Source organism: Mus pahari, chromosome 16 (genome assembly GCF_900095145.1).
Source record: "Mus pahari chromosome 16, PAHARI_EIJ_v1.1, whole genome shotgun sequence".
Lineage (NCBI taxonomy): Eukaryota > Metazoa > Chordata > Mammalia > Rodentia > Muridae > Mus > Mus pahari.
Window position 1 is genome coordinate 20,490,821 of NC_034605.1, and position 26,377 is coordinate 20,517,197.

The following is a 26,377-nucleotide window of genomic DNA, read 5'->3' on the forward strand; positions in this document are numbered from 1 at the left end:
TGTATCTTTATTACCAGTTGGAAGATCTTCTGGGTATATGCCCAGAAGAGGTATTGCTGGGTCCTCCGGTAGTACTATGTCCAATTTTCTGAGGAACAGCCAGACTGATTTCCAGTCACTTGAGTTTTTGATCTTAGCCATTCTGATAGGTGTAAGATGAAATTTCAGAGTTGTTTTGATTGGCTTTTCTCTGAGGACTAAGGACACTGAATATTTCTTTAAGTGTTTCTCAGCTATTCAAGATTCCCCTGTTGAGAATTCTGTTTAGTTATGTACCCCAGGTTTTAATTGGCATATTTGGGTCGTTGGTGTCTAACATTTTGTGCTCTTTACAAATTTTGCATATTAGCCCTTTGTTAGAGGTAGAGTTGGTATGAAGATCCTTTCCCAATATGTAGACTGCTGTTTTATCTTAATGACAATGCCCTTTGCCTTACAAAAGCCTTTCATTTTCATGAGATCCCATTTATCAATAGTTGATATTAGAGTCTGAAGCACTTGTGTTCTGCTCAAGATGTTGTCTCCTGTATCAATGAGTCCAAGGCTATTCCCCACTTTCTTTTCTATTAGATTCAGTGTTTCTGGTTTTATGTTGAGGTCTTTGATCCACTTGGACTTGACTTTTGTGCAGGGTGATAAATATCAAGCTGTACTACAGAGCAATAGCAATAAAAACTGCCTAGTATTGTATAGGATCAGACATTTGGATCAATGGAATTGAATCAAAGACCATGAAATAAACCCACACTATGGACACTTGATTTTTCACAAAGGGAAGATGTTCTTATTATGACTCACTTGCCAAGGAATTAAAGCCAACAACTGGAAAGTGGGACCTCCAAATAACTACTGTACAAGTAAAAAAAAAAAAAAATTGAGTGAAGAGGAAACCCACAGAATGGTAGAGTATCTTTGCCAGCTATACATCGAATAGATTAATATCCAAACTACATAAATAACTCAAAGAACAAAGACTTTTTAAAAACCTTCAAATGACACAGAGAATCAATTTTAAAAAGATTTTTCAAAAGAGATTGGAGATGAAAGGTGGGGTGTTATAACAGAAAAATAAACGGGCTGGAGATCCCAGAGAACTGAGTGCAGAATCCTCAAAGAAAGAAAGAAGGGAAAGTGACTAGGAAATAGTCACTTTTTAAAAAAATGTTCATTGTCCCTAGAAAGTATGAAAAGATAAATCAAAACAGCTTTGAGATTTCATTTTACACTAGTCAGAATGTCGAAGATCAGCACAACAACTGACAATAAATGCTGGGGAGGTTTGCAGAAAGGGAACCCTCATTCACTCTTCATAGGATTGCAAACTTCTCTAGCCACTCTGGAAATCAGAGTGGAGGACCTTCCAAAAGCTAAGAACAAATCTATCCTATGATGCATCTATATCATCCTACACAGATACTTGCTCAACCATGTTCACTACTGCTGTAGTACAGCAGCCAAGAAATGGAAAGAACTTAAATATTCAACAACACAGAATATTATTCAGCAGTAAATAAAAATAGAATCATGAATAAGAACTAGAAAAGGTTATATTGAGGGAGGAGACCCAGATCCCAAAGAACAAATGTCACAGTTTCTCTCTCATCTGAAGTTTCTAGCTCCATGTTTTCAGAAATAAGTATGTACTACCGAAGCCTGGGATGTGAAAATGGATGATTGCAGGAGAGCAGAGAGTAGAATAACAGAGGACACTGGGAATTATTTGAAGGGAAAATGGGAAAATCACGGTGGGGACTCTAATTATGGAGGGGAGGAAGATTAAGGAGGAGGGTAAAAAAACAGAGGATGTCTGAAAATGTCATAAGGATCTTACCTATCTACCTAAAATTGCACATAATTCATATAACACTGTATAAACATTGATAGCTTAAATAAATTTTTTTCTCATCTGGGATGACAGTACTCCCTTTAACAAATATAAGCTATCTAACAAAAACTCCAACACTGTTCCTGATAAATCCATTTTGAGTTGTTGACATGGATCATCCAAAAGACTCCTAAAACATGATAGGCTATTGCTCTAGGCTACTTTCCAGCGGCTACCTGTGAAGTCAACATGCACTTGGAACACAGAAACCAGAGGACCTGAGTTAGCTTAAACCTGAAAATCTCCTCTCTAAGGAATGGTTTTAGTGGTGCCAGCAGGATAGAACAGTATCTTCAAAGCTTCCCAAAGAGGAAAGCAACCACTAGTCCTACCCAGCGATGAACCACTACAACAACCATCATGACAAGATAATCCCAAGGATACAGTAGTGGCGCATATACATTGATGGTAGCCAATAGCTCTTTAATTGGGTCTGAGAACCTTTCACTCAATAAGAGAGGAAAGCATGCCTATTATTAGAAATCTAGTCAAATATCTGGGGATAGTAAAGCCATGGATCTTGGAGAGAGGTAGCTTTTCTGCATGCCTTGTGCAAGTTGTGAATAGGGTGACATTGGGAGGTAGGGATTGGTTTTCTTCCCCCCCCCCAGGACATCTAGAACCTCTTGCTATATTAACTGGTGCAAAGATGGAGCTAGGCTTGCTGTTGGAACAGCTAGTGGTTTTGTCTTATCCATATAAATATGCAGACCAATGTGAAATGTTTCCTTAAAGTTGGCTCACACTCCATCTTCCTGGGACATTCCACAGTGCCTCCAACAATGAAATATTCATAAAGGAGGGATCATATATGTTTATGTGAAAATAGACCTGAAGTCCATGAGGCAAGAAAAGAAGTAACAAAATCATTAAAGGCCACAAAGAGAAACTATAATCAAATCTGGATAGAGTTTTTGAGATCTGTGTTCCTCTATATCTCAGCTTTGAATGCTTAGGGGCTCAAAGTTAACAGGCCCCAGCCTTGCCAAATCACTCACATGCGAGTTGGTACAAGCTGCCAGATGAAGCCAGGTCTTGTATTTATATATATATATATATATATATATATATATATATATATATATATATATGTATGTATATATACTGTCTTTGATGAATATGCAAATGTCTTCAGGAGGCAGCAGAGCATCATAATCAATGGATGTGGATTCTTTATGAAGTCAGAATTGGCTGCAGAGTCTAGCTGTGTGACTGATCTTAGCCACATCATCACATTTCTTTGCAGCTTAGTTTATTATTTTATAAATCAAGACTGTGAGTACCTCTCTCAGAGTGTCATCTGTCTGACATAAGGCATGTTAGTAAGGAACTGACAGCATGGCTGTGGTCACTAACAATTAGCTAGTTTTATTAAGGTTCCTTTAGGGTACCTGTCCTTATTTTGATATGTGTTACAATGCACATCTTTACATCCATATCCCCACATATAACATACATTCTAAAGATTGTCATCAAACTTATGCTATAGTTTAGTTTATGGGAAAACTTGACCCAAGTCCTGAAGCAAGACTCTGCCATGTTACCACCTCATAAGACTTTGCATCACACTAAGTACTTCTCTCAGGTCGTCAAATTTTGCTCCAAACCATCTAAAGAAATGTGCATCTTTTTAAATAGGAAAAATACTTTGTTGACATAAGAATATAGGAAAAGTATGATCCTGAGTCCTATTTAAATAACTCACCTGGTTTTCCCACACAACGACAGTCAAATCATCCTTACTATTAAATGTCATTTTCCTAATATACTTCAGGATTTCTTCTTGGAGGTTAAAGTCTGTTTCTTCTCATTTGTCACATTAGGGAATTAACTGGGGATTTATAGGCATCCATCATATACCACACTGTCACCGCTACTCAGTCATGCATCTTAATTTCTCCACATATTACCACTTAAATCCTACCCCGTAATCACCTCATCATCTTTGTCACATTGAAAAAGTTGCTTTCCACTTAATCAACTTCATTTTAAGAGCTGGAGCATGAACAACGGTGCAGAATTCTCGTAGTGTGGTGTTACCAAGGCTCAACAAAAAGGACATGTTTTCTCTTCAAGTAATTTCTTTGATTCCATGAGAATGCTTGCTTCTAGTGCAAGAGCATCACCATGTGAGCTGTTTCTGCTCTGCACTCCTGCACTGCCCTACTTCACTGCTAAAGCTTTTTCTTGTTAAATATGGCTCTAGGTGACAGGAGGTGACCCCACCCCTCATCACCATGATCTCTAGGACACACAGATCCCCGAGGTGAGCTACAGATTGACCAATGTGTATTACCGTCCATCCCTCATGGAAGAAAAAAAATCACCTTTAAACAGTCCTCATACTCCTTGGTGCCTTGTGCTATAAAGTAAGAGAAAATTTAAGCAACCAGTTTGATGTGCTTTTTTTTTCTTTGTTAGTACACACTAGTCATTTTTAAAGAAATAAATAGCAATTACAGATTGCCTCATGTGGCTGCAAAGTATGTATGTTCCCAGTGGTCTGACCTACAAATCACTTCTTGGGCTTCTCAGAAGAGCTCAGAGGTCTCCATTGTCCTTTTTCTTAACTCCTCCATTTCCTTAACTTACAGATTTAAGGAAATGACACTCTTTAAATTATTCCCATCTAAAAAAATTCCACATGAAAAAGTGACTGTATTTCTGAGAAAAGGTACAGAAATTAAAACCTACAGACCTTTGTTTAATGTAGACTTCCCAGGGATTTTTGCCAACATGGTTACTTTGATGAGACAAATATTGCTGATTTTTGCAAAAACCGAAGGTTACTTTAGGGAACATTTTGGAAATACCAACCTGTACCATGGTCTAACTCTAATGACTTCAGGATCTCTTCTGCTCTCTCTGTGGTGACATCTCTGAAGTATCATTTTATCTGCATGACCAATTCAGAATAACTTTGTGTAGAGCTTCATGGTACAGAGTGTCCACTACACACATTATACACAAGACCTCATTGGAAAGTGAGTTAGAGTCCAGTTATGCCTTATAGACCTGGTGGTGAACCTTAGGCTCTCTTTGGTCCTATGGCTGATTCACCATGTCACATGTCACCATGTCACCTGTACCCTTATGCTGTGCTGCCTGTCAGCTAGCTCTTGGCACCGAGCAAATACCAGATAAACATTTCTTAAACAAAGAAATTATGTGTTTTGTCATTGCTCTTAGAAAAGCATGCATGCTTATTTTAAGGACTGAAAAACTAACAATGTATCTAGTTTCATTTTTCTTAAGACTCTGCTACAGTAGGTATTATTTATAGTTCATGAATGTTCAGTAACGTATTTCTACTTCTTATATGTTCTGAGTCCTTGGCATATATACCTTTTTTAAAAACTATTACAGTGTCAACAAGATATTAAGAAGGATTCCACTGAAATGGATTAAATAGGCTTGATCATTTTCAAATGTATTTTATAAAGCTAAATTTTCTTTCAAGATTTTCTGAGCTCTAACAGTCTCTAGTACACCCTGTATTAATTTTATGTTGTGGATAGCCCTAGTGCTGTTTGTATTTTGATGCTAATTCTGCTTCCCCAAGAGGGGCCTGGGACTAGGAGTGAATCACATACTCAGGTGACTTCATGTGAACCTTCTCTCCATTTTAACTTGTAAGATAAAGACTAGAGCTGGTGGTTAGGCAGTGGAAGGGAAGGTGGATCTGAAACGTTTTAGGAAGAATGAGGAGAGAGAGGAAGAATGAAGAGGAGGAGGTGGAAGTGTAGAGAAATGAAATTTAAGGCCTGGGATTCATGCAACTTATGTCCAGAGAAATAATTGTTTGTAAGCTTGGAAGCCTGAGGCGGAGAGCACAGTGAGACAAGCCTGGGCACGCCCAGGCAGGCCATTGTTGGAACATTCCTGGGACTGAACCAAATGTTCCGCTGACCCGCCCCTCAGGTCTCCTAGCATTCCTGCCTTTGCACGTACCATCCTGCAAATGTGTACGTTTAAATGAGCCAATCACGGGTAACCACGCCAATTCTTGCTAGCCCCTCCCCCCCCTATAAAACCCCCTAGCTTTCAGGCCATGAGGTCGGCACCTCTGCCTCCTGCATGAGGTATGACGTGCTGACCCGGCGCTCCACCATTAAACTACCTCATGCTTTTACAACAAGAATTCCTTTCATGTTTCCTGGGAAATCCTGACTCCCGTGACTTTGGGGGGGTCCCCAAAAATGGGGGTCCTACAGAAGGAAAATGGAGCAGAAGCACATGGCCTGGAGAAACTGCAAGTTATAAGGGATCTCATAGCTGGGGAATAAAGTAGTGTAGCGGTAGATCTGCCCAATCTAGGCAAGCAGCTTGTATTCACATTAATTGAGTTGTGTTTTCATTTCCTGGGCTTATTTGGGTTGGGGATTTACTGCACAAATTTACAACATACATATATCTCAGATGCAGTCTACCCTGTCTTAATGTTATATACACGTATAGTAATGAAGACTATGCAGTCTTAAAAGCATTCTATATATGTATAACACATATAGTCTACCCTGCCTTAATTTTATACTATACATATATAGCACATGCAATCTACCCTGTCTTAAATGCACATCATATATGTATAGCATATGCAGTCTAAGACATATATGTCTAACACATGTAGACTTCTCTGTCTTAAATGCACACCATAGATGTATAACACATGCAGTCTACCCTGTCTTAAGTTTACACCATACATGTACAACACATGCATATATAAAAGTAGAATCTAGCCAATAACTTCTTGTGATATTTGAAATTTTCATTTTAATCGTACTTTCTTGTAGGTAAATTTATGTATATGACATAACATTTAATGAGTACTTCAAGGTCACAGTCCTGTGGCTCTGATTACACTAATATCATTGTGCAATATTTGCTGTAGCCATTTTTGGTATCTCTCATCTTCCCACACTCAAGGTAAGTGCTTATTACACACTGACTCTGCCCACCCCTCCCCACTCTTTGATGGGCACCACTCTGCTTCCTAGAGGTTTTACTTTGAAAATGTTGAATCCTTCAGTAATTGTCACTAATTTATCTGTACCCTTGTTCTGACTACACTATCAAACATATGTTTGAAGGGAAAAATCATCTTTAACTTTCTTATGCCGATAAAGCATTGTTTACGACTTAATTAATGTTTCTCAAAGGAAATCAAGGCTGAGTGTAAAGCAAAACCAGCCCCATGTAAGGAAGTGGAAACTTGCCACACAGCCCCAGGACTAGAAGCAGGCCACTGAAAAGACACAAATGATGGGGTAAGGCTGGGTAGTGGTGTTAACATGGTTGGTCTTTTGATGACTAAAATCCATATAGAGATCACAAACATTTTTCGTTTTTCTCCTTTACAAACTGCATTTCTGTTAATGTGTGAAAACAAGGCAACCAGAGAGAATGTAAGCCACATGTTTTGGTGCATTTACACTTCTGTGCTCTTGAGAATATCAAAGTCGCCTAACAGGATATTTTCTGGAGAAGAAAAAAATAAATAAATAAAGACCTAGAAAAACACAAACAATCCCCAAAGGAGATGTGCTCAATGTAAGCTTCAATTCATGAAATCTAAACAGTATTGATTTTATATTATCTATAAGCTAAAATAAAGTTTAATATACATTTAGTTACTTTTCAATGGAGGCTAAATCCAAAAGCCAAAGTCTGTATATTAGGCTCAACTTTCCTTTCTGAAAAGAAAGAATATGTTTAGTGACAGGTGTTGGGTCAAATTACTCAACTAATATTTTTCTCAGTGCAGCAACACTCAACAAGTCTCACTTTCTCCATCTACAAAATGGACATGAAAAGCACATGTACTGAATTATCCAAGAGATATAACAGATCACAGCTATAAGTGCTCAGACAGCATATAAAGAGAACTCCCCAGCAAATGTCTGCTCACATGTATATACCTTCATATCTGAATACCCTACGCCATCAATGACATTAAACTTACTCATAAAATGAAATTTTATGAAATATAGAGAAATACATTTTCCTTTTATATCGAAGAATGAGAAATGATAGTGATATTAAAAGCAATAAAATGTAAAATGACATTAACCCAAAGATCCAGCAACTAAGAGGATGAAGATTCAACCTGGTAGAGTTTCTCTGTGGGCTGGCTCTTCTTTGATTCTCTAGAGATGCAGACAGCATGAAGGAGTGTGTCTTCACATTTGAAAATGTTTGTATTAACTGACATTATTTCTTAATTTTTAGTTTAATCAAAATTAGGATGTTGCTTATCTGTTCTTGAAATTCACAGCTTTTAAAAATAATTAAGGGTTTATCTTAGGATAACTTTTTAAAGGGTAAGATTAGTAGGCTTCCCACTACGCCAGTAACACAGCCCCCTGTCACTTATGTAACGTCCAGGTGAAGGAAAAACTGGGGGAGCATTCTAAGGCCTCCTTGTCCTCCCCCTCTACATGATGTCTTAATCATACTCAAAACCTGAGCCCAGAAACACACTAGCTGCTTATTCTACTGCCAGATAAAGTCATGACAACGTGCAGACATGATTTCATTAAAGCAGATATGTAACAAACACAGAGAAGACAGCAATAGCTCAAGCTGAGTAGATAAGTTTGGAGGCCCACAGACCCAGCTCCATGCCAAAACCTCCTTAAGGTTTGGGGTGATGTGGCAAGTGGGATACTGCCTATGACTCATTGGTTAGTTCCTAGGGTTTTAATTTAACCCCTTCATGCCTACTTCTAGCTCTACCAACATCTTTTTGATATTAACACAATGTTGTCTGCTCAATCAAAATTCAACTATCATCTTTTATTTTTTAATTTAGTTTTAAACTGTATTCATATATATTTTAGAAGACAGAGTTTTGCTTTTTCTAGCTGTTTCTGAACTTGCTATATAGCCTAGGCTGGCCTTATACTCACAGTTCTACCTCAGCCTGTTGACAGCTGGATTTACAGATGTTTGCCACCCATTTAGCTTCTATGGTACTTTTAAATGAAAAGCAGACTTTCTCCAATAACATTTTCTTTGGCTAAGTCTTCATTAAAGGAATGCATCTTAACCTAGATTCATGGGAGAGTAAACAATTTTGCTTTGGAGTTGAGGCAAATACTCATCTCTTTGTGTGCCAGTGTCTCTTCTTGGTGAAATAGCAGTAAGTAGAGCCACTCTCTCTTTAATGAGCACTAAACTGGCACCACCATCCCCCATCCATCCAAAAACAAATATGGTGATGAAATCAAACAGCTCATCTATGGGGAAGCCACCTAGAAGCCAAAATAATGTAACTTCTTAGTTACCTACTTAAAGTCCTTAACATGGAAGTAGGAACTGGAAGATAGATTTAAAATCTACTAGTTATTTATTAATTTATATATTTTATTGTTTCTCCAATAAGTTTGAATGCTCAACTTCATTGAATTTATAACAAAGACCCACTAGAAAATACATATATCTAATCCAGAATGAGACTTCTTTGGGTAGTAAATGAAAATTAGATCCAGCTTACATGCCAAGAATTGAAGAGCCAATACTAAAACATGGTTTACGGGCCCTCTAAGACAGAAGTGAATACTTTCCATTCACTATTGCTTCCAGCCTTCCTGTGTCATTATTTCAGTTTTGTTTTGATTTCTATGTTAAGCTCAGCAGTTAGGTAGTTGATCAGGTTACCACTGACATACTCCTAACATGGGGAGAGTTGAAGAAATACCAAAAAATCTATATGTCCAATTGAAAGTTCACCCAAGAAAATGACATTAGCTTTTACTATTCCTTTGAAAGAGTCATCTGAGAGGCTTTTGTCTAGGGAAGAAATAGCTTATCTCACCTCTTCTTGTATCAGATTCACATTGGATTTCTTGTGAAGACAAGTATATTGTACTTCATGGAGGAGTAGTGGCAGAAACCCTGGTTCCTCCTTTTCCTCTTGCTAGGTAAGATCTGCAACAGCTTTCCCAATTGCTGTCAGTTAGTCTAAAAATTTAGCTATACTTCAATTTCAGAAACATCTACTTTCATATCTAAAGGGAAGGAAAAAAGATGAAAGTAACGAGGCAAGATGGAGGAGTCCACGGTGCAGGAACGTCTGCCCACAGACCGGGCTAGGTGGCTACCATGTTTACTCTTCATGCCTTAACTTGCAGACAATCTCAGTGGTCAAACTTCCAAAACAGTTCCAAAGGCTGTTTACTTAAAATTTTATGTGGAATAAACTTGGTATACATCATCTTTAGAAGTTTTTTTTTTTTTTTTACAGTAATAGCTTTTAATATTAAGTTGCTTCAGGCAGTGTGGATGTGATTTTTCCCTCCTAAATTGACACAGAGATGTTCTGTGTCAAGACCAGAAGGGTGCTTTAGAGCATCTCTTATGAAAAGTCTAGCAAGTAATTCAAATTTTAAAAGTTCACTTAAGTCTAAAATGCTTTCAATAATTTGGCTCAAGCTACACTTGTTCAAATTGATGACTTTCCCTCCGTTATCCAATACCCGCTGGTAAGTCCTAAGGGTGAAGATTAGAATGCTGCAGAGAGAAATGTGGGGCTCCCCATTATTTAAAATAATAGGGAGCTCCATTTAGAAAACACAGATCAGAGACAAGCATGTAGAGTAATTCACTTTAGAATCCTTTCGCATGCATAGAAGACTGTGTCCCCCAGGGCACTGACACAATCACCAGTGAACACTTCCCGGGACTTTCAGGAGTCAAATGAACACAGTGTATTTTCATGGGTAAGAATTTGAAAGGTTACAGTGAACAACTTTAGAACTACACAGAAAAGTCTACTGCAGTGACAGACTTTGGAGTTCAGGGCACAGCACCAAGGCCATTTTGGCACCTCCACAGAATATAGAAGGACAGCAGGATCCACTCTGGCTAATAGACCAATGAATGGCCAGTGGCTCTGTAAGATGCAGTGAGCGGTTCAGTGAGAATTGACAGACTTTGTGATAATTTATGCAAGCTCTTTCCATTATTGTGACAGTCAGTTAGTGTTTATATCATCTGTCTCATTGTAGAACTTCTGCTGGGACTTGAATATGTCTTTATTTTCTATATTTAATAAGCACACATTTTTATTAATTTCACAGTTAAAAACTCAGGACAGCTGGACTGAAACAGATGCAGGTACTTACAGCCAACTGTTAGACTGAGGTCGTGGACCCCTATAGAAGAGTTAGGGGAAGGACTGAATGATCTGAAGGGGATGGCAACCCCATAGGAAGACCAACAGTGTCAACTAAGCTGGATCCCTGGGAGCTCCCAGATCCTAAGCCACCAAACAAAAAGCATACACCGCCTGGTCTAAGTTCACCAGCACATATGTACCAAAAGACCACCTCGTCTAACTTCAGTGAGAAAGGATGTGCCTAAACCTGTACCTATTTGATGCACCAGGGAAGGGGGGAGGGGGAAGGGGGACAGTGGGTAGCACCCTCTCAGAGACAAAGGGGAAGGGAGAGGGAATAGGATGAAGAAATCTAAGAGAGGGGACCTGGAGGGGGACAACATTTGGAGTGTAAATAAATGAAATAATTAATTTAAATTTAATAACAAACAAAACAAAACAAACAAACAAAACAAAAAACAAAAACCTCAGGACACCATAGGTTTTGGTAGAAACAGAAATCACTCCTAAAATTAATCCACGATATCATCTGCTCTGGTGGGGCTGGCGTTTCTGTCCACGCTCCAGTTCCAAGGCCAGCTTTCAGATGTTGTGCAGAAGAGACCGAGAGACACTGTTCTAGATGACTCTGAAACCTCTGATTTGGTTTTAGCTTTGTCATGAGTTCTGTCTAAGACCTCATTCATCTGACATCTAGATCACTCTCCAGAGTAACTTCAAGCCATTTCTTCCCATTTTCTCAATTCTAGCATATTCTCATAGCCTCCAGTGTGCCATGCTACAGTCTCTAAATATTGATTTATACCACACCCCTCACAGGAACTGTCTTGAGTCTGTAGACTTCAGCTTCTCGTTTTCCATGGAAACATTCATCCTCCTTTCTCACATTTATTGTCCCTTGCCTGCCTTTCCCACAAACTAGAAGCTCTGTGAGCAACTATCTACCTAGCATCTTTGAATAGTGAAGAGAATGCAAATTTTAGTTAATCTGTGCTGAGAAGGTTAAGTATTTTGCATTGGCTAAGCAGTACTTTGAGGTGTATTTTGTTGGCACATAGGTAGGAGCTCTTTGCTGAGGGAATGCCATGTGGATATCACATCTAAAACGAGAATCTGAAGATGCTGCATAAGAATGGTCATAGACCAGATGTGACTCACATTGTAATCTCAGCACCTCTGAGAGAAAGGGAGGATGAATGCTGCAGATCTATGGACAGCCCGGGCAACATACTGAGTTCCATGTCAGCTACAACAGTATAGTGAAACTCTGTCTCTAAAAACCAGCATGTTCTTTTTCAGGATATATGTTACCAGTAATAATATAAGATCCCAAATATGCAACATATGGAAATTCAGCACATATCATTATTCATTAATAACAAAGAAAATATAGATGGGTTTGTTAATAGTTAGTAACAATTTAACTATAAATACAAATATGAATATACTTAGATACAAAACTATAGAAATTTAGAAAATTCAAAATATGTTTCTATTACATAACCAAAAATTAATTAATGAGCCTGAAGTTGGATAACTTTTATATTGATAAATTTATAGAAAGATATCCTGTCAGTAAGATAGACATACCAAAAGGATACATGAACTGTATAGATAGTAAGAAGAAATAGTCTACCAGGGGTAAAACCAGAAATGAGATAGTGTAGGAGAGCTGAAAACTTCATTATAAATTGACATTTTGGCTTCAGTTATTTGTTCAGCATTAAGCTCACCCTTCCACCAGGAAGTCTTCTCAAAGGCCTGGGTTTCTTGCCCTATGAAAACAACTTAAAATCGCCTTAGTCCATGACAAACAGTCAGGTTTGCTGGTTCTATGTTAATACTTAAGTGACACTATAGATTCTGTGTTTCTTCTTATTTTTCAGCCACTTGTCATGGGACATAATAGACACACAAGAGCAGAACTGAGACCAGCATGCTGTGAGAAATCAAGTCAGCCATCATGTGTACTCAGAAATAAAGGCACCCATTGGAGCCCATCCTGTGGCTACATTTCCTATCTGATCACACAGATGCAATAAAGGAACACAGAAAGAGACTAAGGTTTTGTGTTCTTCGTTACACACATTATTGTGACCATAACTACATTCACAGGTTAAACTGAGCAATGGGGATAGTCTTCCTTTCCCTAAATTAAAAGAACAAAATCTCTTTCTTGAGATCGAGTCTTTATTCTTTATTCTTTTTACACAAAACCCAGCAAATTTCACAACTGACGGATGACGAGGAAAGTGGCTCTCCAGTGAGATTCTCCTACATTCTCCACTGGGTTCTGTTTTCCTTCAGGGTCTGGCTAACAACTCTATTGTTTTAAAATAAAGACTGTTTCTTCTCATTTATAGGGATGCCAATGACTATGATCTCATCTGTAAAATACGGAGTCAACTTAGATCAGTAGTTCAGAACTCTGTTTTGGGGGTCCGTTTTGAAACTGTCCAATGGGCATGGGATGGCTACTTTTGCTTGAACTGCCAGTAACTGTAAACATTCATTCCCATGATACCCACATAAAACTGGGCCCATTGGTTTTCAGTTATGGAGAACATGAACTGCCCCTTTCCCAAATACTTATGTGATTAACAGTTGCCAGAGGAGACAAATGTTTTTCCTCAGTGGTATAACTACCTCTACGTAGCCATCTCTCCATAAGGAACCCATTACCATGTTCCTGTAAGTAACCCCGTTAGACTGACTAATTTACAAAGTTATACTTGAGTGGATCGTTTTTTGTTTCTGTTATTTGTGCCTTGTCTGGGACAAGAAGACATTTGTCCAAGTCCTCCCACAACATGTCCACATATGTAAGGAAGGGGATTGGACAATGCTAGAATGTGGAGGGGCAAAGCAGGAAAGCTAAGTGACTGGTTGGACTCTTCTCTGGAAACCAGCAACATCCTTTGATCTGTTGAAAATATAGAGACTTTTTGTAAAAAACAAAAAATCAAAACAAAACAAAACAAAAAACCTCTTTCACTGTTTAAAAACAAAACAAAACAAAACATAGAAACCGAGCAGAATAGTTTTAAGTTCTTCTCATCCTGAAAGTATGGCAATGGCTGTTTTGGTTAAGAGACTGTTGCATACTCGCCTGTAATAAGGTCTTGGAACTTTAAGGCTAAATTGTGTTGCTCTGCTCTCTCTATAGAGATTAGGGTAAGTCCGATTTGGTGGAGGCTTAAGCCTCTGCCTGTGCCCTTAGTGTGTTTTCCATTCCAATGGTCTTTTCTGACCTTTAAGCACACCCAGATCTTTCTTATATCAGCCCTCAAACCTTGCCTTTTTATTCTTCGAAGCCAACTTTATTTGTTCTTCAACTTTAGTTTATAAAGCAGCCTACCAAATAAGTGTTCCTCAGTTCCCCAAACTACAGAAGCATCTGTGTACTTATCAGTCTCTAGGACAGCCCACTTTATTCTCCTTTATTTGCACTTCCGGAAGCATAGTTCATAGTATCCGACATACTAATAAGTACAAGGTCTGTGTGTGGACTCCAAAGCAATACCTGACATTCACCCCATGCTCATTGTATGGGTGAATGAATGCACGACTTCATCAACATTTTCTTCAAGATCTTTCTAAATGCCATGTTCATATGTATAGACTGTGATTGTGTTACTCCTTCATTCTCTACACAGAGCCTTTGTACACCCTTCACATCCACATCCTCTCAATTTGCTTCTATTCATCATTTTTCCCTCTGGATACATGTTTCTGGGTATCAATGGTCATTATCTGAGCAGTGTCAGGAAACCTTATCAGGTTGCTTTTGAAACAGAAAAATAGAAGATGCTCCTGGTTATCACAAAGATGGTTCCCTCTGGAAATGAAAATGGCATTTTTGCCTAAGCAATAGACTTTGGTGAGTTTATCTGGTATGAGTCAACATTTGAAAACCACGGTTTATTAGCACTTAATTTTTTGACCTAGAAAGTCAAGATCTGTACATTTGACCATATATCTGAAACATGGCCACTCCCCCATTCCTGTTCTTCTCTACCTTCACAGGAACCACAAAATATTTCTTGTCTATAACATATCTATTATTATTATTATTTATCTATTGATAATTACATAATTTACTTTCATGTATTCATAACTGCATAATATGGAATGAGGAAACATGCACACTTTTGTCACTGAGACAATTTAACATTCTTTAGTGAAAAGACACATAGCCTGTAGTCTCAGCATACATTCTTACAGGTAGGTATGGACATAGGATTTCCCTTTTATACAAATTATACATTTGAGTTGTTTTTCAATAAGTTCTTTAGGGAGCTTTCAGGTCCCTGTAGTAGGAAGCCTATGTACAGTTGATGAATGAAGCTATTAAGAAAAATAATGAAAAAATTTCAAACCTGGGACTGAAATCTTCCCCACAGTGGGATGATTCATCTCCATAACAAGGCCATTGTGCAATACCTGAAAACAGAAAGCCAGAAACACAGTTTATAGAAGTAAACTATATTCAATCTCAAGATATAGAGACTGCCATCTATTTAGTCAACATTGAAGAAAGATATTATAAAACAGAGATCTTTAAACTTCCCCTAGAAAATTGTCTCTTATTGTCATGTATACTGATTGAAGCCAAAAGTGGCTAAGAGACTCATGGACTGTAAAGGTACAGTTGAACAGAATCTTCTCACACTTAAAATATTAGCCTACTTTAAATATAGTTTATTGTCTTCCTCCTTTCATCAAAGTGTCCTCCTCTAATGTCAAAGGTCACCTTATCTTTTGTGTTAAATAATGGCAGAATCTGAACAAAGTCAATTGAAGGAGGGGAGCTAGGACCTGCACCAGAGGAGGCCATGGGAGATATACATGCACTCCTGTCCATCTGTTCAGTGGAATTAGAAAGTCATTCCAATGTGAAAGGTGAGTCTGTGTCCAAAAGGCAAGTCACTGCTGGAGGTGTAAGATACAAGACTATGAAGTTAATCACGTGAGCATAGTCAATTGAGAAAGAGTCTAGGAAAGACCCAGGTTAGGGACTTGAGCATCGAGATTTACCCTGTGATGTTTTCTATGATGAAAAGATTTTATAGGCTCTCAAGAATAGGATTCTAGTGCGGGAACACAGAAAGAGCCAAACACCTCATGCTAGAAAGCTGAGTAGGTTCTTCTGTGCTGAGACCAAAATCGTCTTTTCAGTGTTCCCTTAGAGACAAAAGTAAGCATAGCTTGGGCTATTACCTAAGACCATAGGTCAGTTACTACTACAGTATCTCACCAGGAGCATATACCTGATATACCTGGGTGCTTTGTTATTTGACTACATAGCCTGGAAATGGGGGCTAAATCCTTGTTATTGTTGTTCAAGAATCTAAAATCCGCTATATATAATCAATTTATATAATCTGCTTTACCTATTAATAAGAGTAGGCCATGATTGGCTTGAGGCCAGACTCTGCAACATAAAAGTTGAGTTACTATAAGACAAAAATATTTATTTTAAAAAACTAGAAGAATACAAAATGGGAGGTTGCCTCTTAGCAACTAAATTGTAAACTGTGTTTCCTTACCTGAGGGTAGTCCTCTCTTTCTATCCTGTACATGATAGAAGCATTTCGGTGGTGCAGCACACTTCAGGACTTTGAGTCCATACCAGAACAACCGTGATAACGGTTCTATAGCATTTTGAGATTCAGATTTAGTGAACCACATTGTTACCATAATGTATTTATAAAAGGTGAGGGGGTGTGGAATAAGAGCCAATAAAAACATATTCTTTCATGAAAAAAAAAAAAAAAAAAAAAACACCCTCGGGAGTATAGAAAAATGAGATAGGACCGGTATCTACTTCTAAGAAGCATTTGGGTTACATTATGACATAAGTCACCATTAATATTACTTCATGGGTAGCCTTTTAAGATTGAATGTCTGAATCTGCTATGCTCAAGTATTCTGGTATCTAACAAGGTTGTGTGAGGAACAGCCATTGTTTCAGAGAGGAACCCCTCTAGCAAGAATTCAACCCCGTCACTCAGGCCAATGCTACGCCACATGGGAAGCCTTGCTAGCGGTGCCTTGCTTTTCTTTTGGCATTACCAGGTTTGTACACACGAGCTGGCCAGAGAAAACCCTCGCCAGTGTTAGAACTGTGCTAAAATTTAATTCTGGTGTGGCTCATTCTCAGCATCCACCCAGCACAGCCTCCTTCTCTGTGGGGGTGGGGGCTAAATGCCAGCCGGAGGTGCTAAATCTCAGTTCTGCTGAGGACAGGAACAAAAATACCAAGCTAAATTTCCCTTGAAACAATTATCCGCACACTGAATCATTCTTCTCCTCTCCTATCTCTGTTGCCCCCCTGACTACCTCTTTGTAATAGCGCTGCAGTGCTACTCACAGAAGACAAAAGTGAGTGTTCTTAGCTAAATATAACTTAACTGATAGCATTGAAATTAATTAACGCTGAATTTTAATCACGTAGCAAATGTTAAGTGTCAAACGTGAAAGGGTAGTTGGTAAAGGTCAAGGGACATGTGTCAAAGTTTTGTGAAGCAAAAGCTAGAGGCAGTTGATTGAAATATTTCACAGAAGCAGCATTAGGGAATCACACTTCTTTTACCTCTAACTTGACTGCTGTCTGCACACCTCCCAATGCACATAGTAGTTCCTAGTTGAGACTTTTACCAGATCAATACTTAGTTTTAAGCAAAAATACAAATTTGTCTGATGTTTGGCACAAAGAAACTGAACTGCCATTTCTCACTGTCATTTGCTGTGACATCTAACAATGAAGCAAATCGGCAGGACAGAGCTTTGATCCATATGAAAGGCTGCCTTGACTCCATCTCTTGGCAGACACTCACCTTTTAGTGTTCAGTACGGAGCTGGTAAGATTCCTAGGCTTTTCTCTTGGACCAGGTCTTATGGTCCCAGAGACAGTACTGTCCCTGGAAAAACTGCCCAGTGACCTAGAGTCTTAGGTAATTCTCCAGTATTGTTTGTGGAGCTTTGCCCAGTATCGTTTTCAAATAGTTCTGAAGTCAGAAGACTATCTTAATATACATCTCACCCACTACCTCCAGTGTGTTGTCTCATCAAGGCTTCATTGGAAACTAAGGCATCCTTCCTGCCAGCTCTTCTCAAACATTTCCTTGGAAAGGGTTAGTAAATATCTCACCTTACTTTTCTCCTCTAGCCAAGACTCCAGTGTCTAAAATTTTAATTAGAAAAATAAAATAAAAATCTTCTCTACTATGGCCACCAAAAATGGACCAGAGAATCTTCAGAGACTTAATATAAAATTTTTAAAGTATGCATATTGTGGCAGGGGATACACATGAGTGTTGATATTCATGAAGGCCAGAAGAAATAGAATCAAATCCCTTGGAGCTAGAGTAAAGAGCAGATATAATTATCCTGATGGGGATGTTAGGAACCAAACTTGGGACCTAAAAAAGAGCAGTGCACTTTTAACCAGAGCCTCCTTGCCAGCCCCCTTCAGGGACTTTAAACTATAATTTTCCTTTATGTGGATTTCTTGACTTTAACTTCATTCTGATCATTCAGATTCTTCTTATTTCATATTAAATTATTTCAAAATAAATAACTTCCCTAGAAGTCTTACATGAGTTTGGTCCTTGGACAGTGTTTTAGATTAGATTGTTTTCACCTCCCATTTTACTACGTTTTTCTTCCCAGACCTTTCATTGTTTGGGAGAACCTCTAAATTTCATTTCTTCTTGATGTTTCAAAAGCCTATTCTTGCCAAGAATAGAATTTTAGATAGTGCACTAACCTCTTTAGCAAAGTATCAGGCCTATTTAAAATAAGGACTCTCTTTCTTTCTCAGGGGTTTTACAGAGTGACAGGCTAATGATAGTCAAATGGTAATGTATTAATGATGGGGTGATAAATGTATACCTTAGAGTGATGTGAGCAATACAAGTCTAAAGAAAAGTAAGTCTTTTATAAAGTACTATGGAAGAAAAGGAAAAATATCTGTAATGTAGCACTAGAAAAACAAACAAGAATAGCACAAAAATTAAAAACTGATACCGTCAGCTGTCCCTGTGGGCACAGGCCTGTAATCCGAGCTGCTTGAGATACCAAGGCAGGAGAACTCCAAATGCAAGTTCTGTCTGGGCTACAAACTGAGCTCCAGGCCAACCTGGACAAATTAGTAAAACCCTGTCTAAAAACTGAAATGGGGGGGGGGGGTAGTGGGCCTTAAGATACTGGAAAATGCTATGTGTAAGACTCTAGGTTCATTTCCCAGACTCTCTTCCCCACCTCCACATACAGATACCCTCTATCCAACACACACACACACACACACACACACACACAAATGTGAAAAGTAGGAAAAACAGCTTATGACTACATCTTCTTTGCACATATCAAAGCTGAGGTGGTACCAACAATGGCATTAGTAAGGATGCCCAGAAGATGACGAAATGAGGCAAATATTAACGTATCTCCATTTGACAAAGTCACTTAATTCAACAAACTCCACACAACTCTGATATGTTAGGTACAAAGAAGGGGCAGGCAATAATAATCAATGAGTTTTACCAAAATTTATAATTATAAGAAAGGAGGGAGAAAACAAAAGCCTTAAGCCAATCTAGAACATAAAAAAGGCTCCATGAGGAAGGAAGAATATCCAATGAGAAGCAAATATTTAATTCTTCCTGTTTTAACACAATGTGACTCCTGTCACAGAGGTCAGTGAAGGTCATTCAAGAGAGATAACACTGCAATTAAATATTAAAGCTAACAACAGCCATAATTAATGCAAAGTCAGCCGCTATAGCGAAACTCATTAAAGACCACTCATTATATTATGAACCAAACATGTTTCATTAAATCTACTGATTGACAAGGCAAGGCCCAAAGCAGCATCTTCTCTTCAATGATGAGATAATGGTGGCTACAGAAGTGAGTACTGACCCAAGATTTCACAAGCAATTGCCAGCTGATCTTGGACTGTAATTACGTATGTCTAACGCTAGTCATTTAGGTGGCTCTTAGCATTTGGGTAGTCAGTCAAAGGGAAAAAACCGGAGCACCATAATTTGATTTACCATGAGAATAACTGTCCAGTGTGGACAATTCTGTAAAATCAAGTCAGTTGAGAGGGCCAATGAAGCTAAAGCAATTGCTTGGCATCAGGAGGCACAATAAATCAATAAATTAAACTGTTCCCTCGTAGGAAGCCAAGAACACCCTGGCACAACTCAAAAGCTGCACAGTGGGAAGGAATTGCACCCAAAATGTGAGGGGGACAGATCCAGCCATTGATCTGGGGTAAAGTACTGAAGAACTCTGAGGCTCAGAATCCTTTCACTATATGAAAGGGTATTAATTTCTCTATTGCATCTGTAGGGATTAATTGACATAATAGTTATGGCCCTGGCACCAAAAATTGGCTACAACACTTACCCTCTGGCTCCATCAAGAAACTGTGTATGGATTTAGGCACATGCATCTATCTGTTCAACACACATGTGTTAAATGCATGATCAGGAATACTTATTAATTGATAATGAGTACAAATACTAATGTAGATTTTTGAGACAGGTTATCATTATGTAGCTCTGGCTGTTCTGAAATTTACTAAGTTGTCCAGGATAGCCTCAAATTGACAGAGGTACATCTGCCTCTGCCTGCAAAGTGATGAGATTATTTATATACCACTATGCTGGTATATAAATACTAATGTGCCAGATGTAAGGTGCTAAGGAAAATTGAGGCCATAGTGGGGAGGGGAGAACTAGGTCCAGAAGCTTACAGAAGCTTACACCCCTGCATGGGAAATTCCAATTAAATGTACCTACTTGTCCCTTCCAGTTATTTAATAATATCTGTTTAATCATCTGCTATATATTTGATAGATGTTCAACAAATATTGACTTTAAAAAAACAGAATTAACAGGATAATATTAGATTCTTTTTGGTTTTATAATTTGGTAGGATTGTTATTTAAGTATTTTACCAAACTCTAGATTTCCCTAGACACAAAGTCCTTCCACAATGTGTGTACTTTTAGGATCTTGTTTCAGTCTGTCCAGGGTTGCATTATAATGCCTTCAGTTAGCACTTCTGGATGCCTATCTGGAAAACAAACATGGAAAGACATCCCAGGGACCATGCTGAGAAGGCCTGGAAGGGACAAAGTCATAGCCTGACTAGAAATTGTTAGAGTGACCTAATAATCAACAACAAGGGACACTCCATTCACAACACAAAATATTTCCCAAATCTGAAGAACACCATCATCAATCTACTCCATTAGGAAAATTTAGAAAAAAACAAAAAACAAAAACAAAAACAAACAAAGAAAACAATTCAGAAAAAATCAGAAAAATTAAAAAAAAATCAGAAAATAAATCAAAACAAAAAACAAAAAAAATAGCAAAACATGCAATAATATCTCAGAAAACAAAAGGGTTACATTACTCTCATTTATCATTAAAATCAAACAGTCCTAATATGAAATGCCTATGACAGAAGGGATTTTTCCAATGCTGGAATAGTTACGCATACATAATAGTATTTTGGAAAGGATACACACTCAAGTATATCATGTAACTTATGTGCCATATATGCTTTATATTCTAGTTGAAAGCTAATTTTATGTGATGTTTTTCTAGTAGACTTACATTATGATGCAACCCATATTATAAGATGAAAATTTCCATTTGTGGTATCTAAGCACTTGGTTTTGGAACATTCTGAACTTCAGATTGATATCATTCAACATATAGTATCAACGTTAGCAATTTAATCATTCTTAGTGTAAAAGGAGAATAATTCTGAAATAGCATTTGAGAAGTTCCATAAGCAAAGGCAAAATTTATGATAGATATAGTCAAGAAGTTAGTTCAATTGTTATAAAAAAAAAACTTGCCACAGAAAATACAGAAATAACATGAAGCCATGAAACCAAAAGCGGGTCAGACCCAGCTCTACCCAGACAATGGAGATCAGCTTGAAAAGCTGGTGTTCAGAGCTTTCTTCTTTGACTCAATTCGTTTTTCTCTATTTTTTTTTTGCTCTTTTCTTTTTTCTTTCCTTTCCTTTCCTTTCCTTTCCTTTCCTTTCCTTTCCTTTCCTTTCCTTTCCTTTCCTTTCCTTTCCTTTTCTTTCCTTTTCTTTTATTTTGTTTTCTTAATTTTGATTAGTTCACTAAGAGTTTCACAAAACGTGTATTGATCACATTCAACTTCCCCTTTGGCTCAATTTTTATAACTAAATCTTATTTGCAAGTTAACACACTCAAACTTCTCACACTTTAATGTCAAAACTTCATAATTCTGGGGTTGAAGAGATGGCTCATCAGTTATGAATCCATGCTGTTCCTTCAGAAGACACTGCTCCAATTTCCAGAATCCATACAGTAGCTCACAAATCTCTGTAATTCTGGTTCCAGGTAATCTGATACCTTCTTTTGGCCTCCACAGGCACCAGGAGCATGTATATACATACATGTAGGTAGAACATATGCATGCACACATGCACACATACTTCATTATTAAGCATTATAATATATATGCATAGTTGAAGAACTACTGATAAAATGAGCATGCAAGTACCTAATACCTGAATAAGAAAGTAATATTTTTAACAATACTAATGATCCAAGTATGCTTGTCTTAGTTAGTGTTTTACTGCTGTGAATAGACACCATGGCCGTGGCAAATCGTATAAAGGGCAACATATATTTCAGGTTGGCTTACAGGTTCAGAGGTTCAGTCTATTATCATCAAAATGGGATCATGGCAGCATCTAGACAAGCATGGTGCAGGTAGAGCTGAGAATTCTACATATTAATCTGAAGGATTCTAGCAAAATACTGGCTTCCAGGCAGCTAGGATGTGGGTCTTAAAGACCACACCCACAGTGACATACCTACTCCAACAGGGCCACACCTTCTAAAAGTGCCACCCCCTGGGCCAAGCATATAAAAACCATCACAATGCTCAAACCCAAATAAAAATCCCAAATAATCAGTCAGCTGAATTTCTTACTTTTACACTGTGTCACATATCTATATACTGCTAACAATTAAATATTTAGTTAACTTACCACATATATGCATACGTACTCTCTGACTTGCTTTTTTCTTGATAATATTTCTGTGATTTAACTATTTTGAAGTATATAGCTGAGGGTTAATCATGGCCATCATTGTAAATTATGGTGCTGAATAAATATACCATGATTTTGTACTTCTTATTGTTATATATTGTGCATGTGTTTCATTGTGACGTTCTAAGATATACTTATTATACAATGGATTTTTATCTATTCACTTTGTTACCCTTTGTTTTCTTCTTCCCACTCCTGTTGATCTTTTCTTTTCCCAATTAGGCTCCTTTCTGTTTTCATTTTTTTTTATCTTTTATACTTTTATTGATATCCCAATGAGTTGCCCTAAGGTTGTATATAAATAGATCAGCACAGTATTGGATCTGTCAGCATCTAGTAATGAAAGGGTGGTGAAGCTCATGAGCCCACAGCCAATTGAGAATGTATAAGAAGTTAAGTGTTGTTAGCTTAATAATCATTTAATTAATCTTTATAATTAAATACTTATCCAATTCATTTGTACCCTTTCTCGGTGCCTTAACTGGTTTTTAGTATTGAAATTTCAAAGTTCACATATTTGGGATATGAATTTCTTATTGTAACAAAAATTAGTAGAAATGAAAATACTGCTTTAATTATCATTCACTTTGTGATATGTTTGGGTAAACAAAATTCCCTGCTCCATCACTCTCAATTTACTAACCTTTGTAATATGCTATGCAGTTTTTATTTATTTTGAAATTCTTTCCTATGCTTAGATGACAAGAATATTTTAAATTTCCTTGGAAATGTTTAAAAGTTGATGAGTTCCATAACAGCTGAGACAAAAGTTAGTGGTAGAAGGAAATTGCTTTGACTTGATAAACAATATATCTATATCTATCTATCCATATCTATATATATCTATATCTATATCTAGATATAGATATAGATATACACAAGTAAATGGTCATGGTGCATTCTAGAATCCAGCACATGAAAATTTGAGGCAGAGTGGCAGAAAGGCTTGCCTCTTAGGGTTACAGTGCCCAATTTACAGAAAAGAAAAAGATCAAAAATCAAGAAAATAGAAAAGAGAATGAACAAAAGTACTAAAGCTAATATCTCTACAAAGAAATTAAGTACTGAAATTTAACCATAACAATACAGATTGAGCAAGCTAGAATCTAAAAAGTACTGATAAAATAAATCAAGGAAGACTTCAACACATAGAGATGGGAGTGGGTGGGTTGGGGAGCAGGGGGAGGGAGGAGGGTATAGGGTATTTTAGGAGAGGAAACTAGGAAGGGGGGATAGCATTCGAAATGTAAATGAAGAAAATATCTAATAAAAAATGTAATCAAGACATGACCTTACTTACAGAAATGATAGACTTGTGATCAGTGTCCATAATTTGTATGTATTCTCAAGTGCATTGCCACCCTTCATTTATAGTGTGGTAATTATAATAGACTGAATCTGCCTTTTGTTTATATAAAATTCTCTTAAAAAAAGAAAAGAAAAAGAAACACACCTTGTGTTTCCCACCTGTTGCAGGAAATACTAAAAGAAGAACCAGCATGTTCCCGTGCTTGTGCCCTGCTACTTTCATCCCCAGGTCTGACTGGCCTGTTCTTATCTCCTGGAAACTCTCTGGCCCAGAGCTCCAGAAACATCTCCACCCAGCTCGCTAAGTTTCCACTGGTGGGTTGTTTCCATGCTTCAAATCCCCCATGGCCTTTATGGTGCATCTCAGGCAAACCCACGCCTTGCCTCTGTACCTTTCTTTCTTGAACCCAGACAAGCCACCACGTGAAGGAAAACACAACACAAACTTAGTTCAGAAATGACAGTAACTCAATTGCTGTGTGCAGCAACTAAAATCCCAAGTAAGCCTTATTAAATCTAAATCCTCTGGTGGTGAATCCTGGTGGATCTGCCCCTGAAACCAGGAGACACTCGTAGCTACATCTTGTCCTCATGCTATCCTGGTCCAACAAAAATCCTTACTCTCTCCTGCTTCCTCTCTTCCTCTATCCAACCCAGAAGTCCTGCCTACTTGCCCAGTGATTGGCTCCTTTATTCATTAGGGGGATGGTTCACAAGAAATCACCTGAGTACATGACTCATTCCTCATTTGCAACCCCTCCCAGGAGAGCAGAATTAGCACCAAAATACAAGCAACCCCAGGGCTATCCACAACACTTCCCCCTTTCTGTCTACTTAAAAGACCCTTTTATCTCAGATATAAATGGAACACAACTATTACCATTTTGTAATTTATAAAGTACAAGATAGACTTAACACCTGGTCCATCATTTTTGTCATTAAAATAGAACATTGTCATCTATCCTAATTTAAAAGACTTATAATTCTACACTTGACTTATGTCCGGGCTTTAGATCGTATGCCATCTTTAAACCATCCTCTCAAATCTGTTCTCTCAGTGTAAAGAATTGACTATGAGACCCCATCAGACATCTGAGAATGACCAGGTCAGGATACTGTACACAGCATAGATAACCCAAAATGTAGAGGTTTAATGTGGTTTTTGTGAAGAATCGCATTTTTGTAGTTAAAATTTTGTTTTTCTTCGAGAATCTGTATGAAAACTGCTAGACTCAAACCTTGTGTTACAATATTGAAAATAACAACAAAATGAGACTGAATATGTAGATGTGCTATACTTATAAAGATGTCCTACTGTGGGGACTAAGAGGAAATGGCATTAGCAGAGCAGACTGTTGATGGAAACGAAGAGAGCAGAGTAAAGAATTCAGAAATAAATCCCTAAAAGCATATCTAAACAATTCTTGCCAAAGCATTAGCAAGAATTAACCAGACACAACTTGGTTTTAACAGTGGAACTGAGCAATTAGCAAGACAAGAAACCTCAACCCAAAGTTCTTTTGTTTCTTAAAATGTTATTACTATCACATGCACCATACCTGTTTCTGGACTGACACCAGCCTACTACTCTACAACTTTGTGTCCAGTTATTATTATTTCACAAGTCATCAATACCTATTTGTACTGTCCCTGTATCCCTGGTGTCCCTATATCCATTCACTCGATTATGGCCAACCTACCAGGAATCTTAAAGAAAATTGACCCTCACTCCTCCTCAAGACATCAACTGGGCATACCTCCTCACTTTAGAAGTGGGGCCCATAACTCCCTTTTCCATATGAGAACACTGGCTGGCTTGACTTGGTGCAGGTAACGAAGGTCTGCTGACCTCAGAAGAGAATCAATAATAGACAAATAAACAGATACCATGCAAATCCAACATCATGAACCAATAAGATTTTCAAGATTACTTATAGGAA

The 26,377-nt window shown here is 37.8% G+C and overlaps 1 protein-coding gene across 2 annotated transcripts in view; it reads right to left on the minus strand.

Annotated features, from left to right (window-relative positions):
• Positions 1 to 26,377, minus strand: part of Sugct (succinyl-CoA:glutarate-CoA transferase) — a 728,955-nt gene that overhangs the window by 86,899 nt on the left and 615,679 nt on the right. For both annotated transcript variants that reach the window (XM_021215549.1, XM_029547521.1), the window contains one exon: positions 15,383 to 15,446. In XM_021215549.1, coding sequence (XP_021071208.1) covers positions 15,383 to 15,446 — 64 coding nt within the window. The remainder of the gene's footprint in view (positions 1 to 15,382; positions 15,447 to 26,377) is intronic.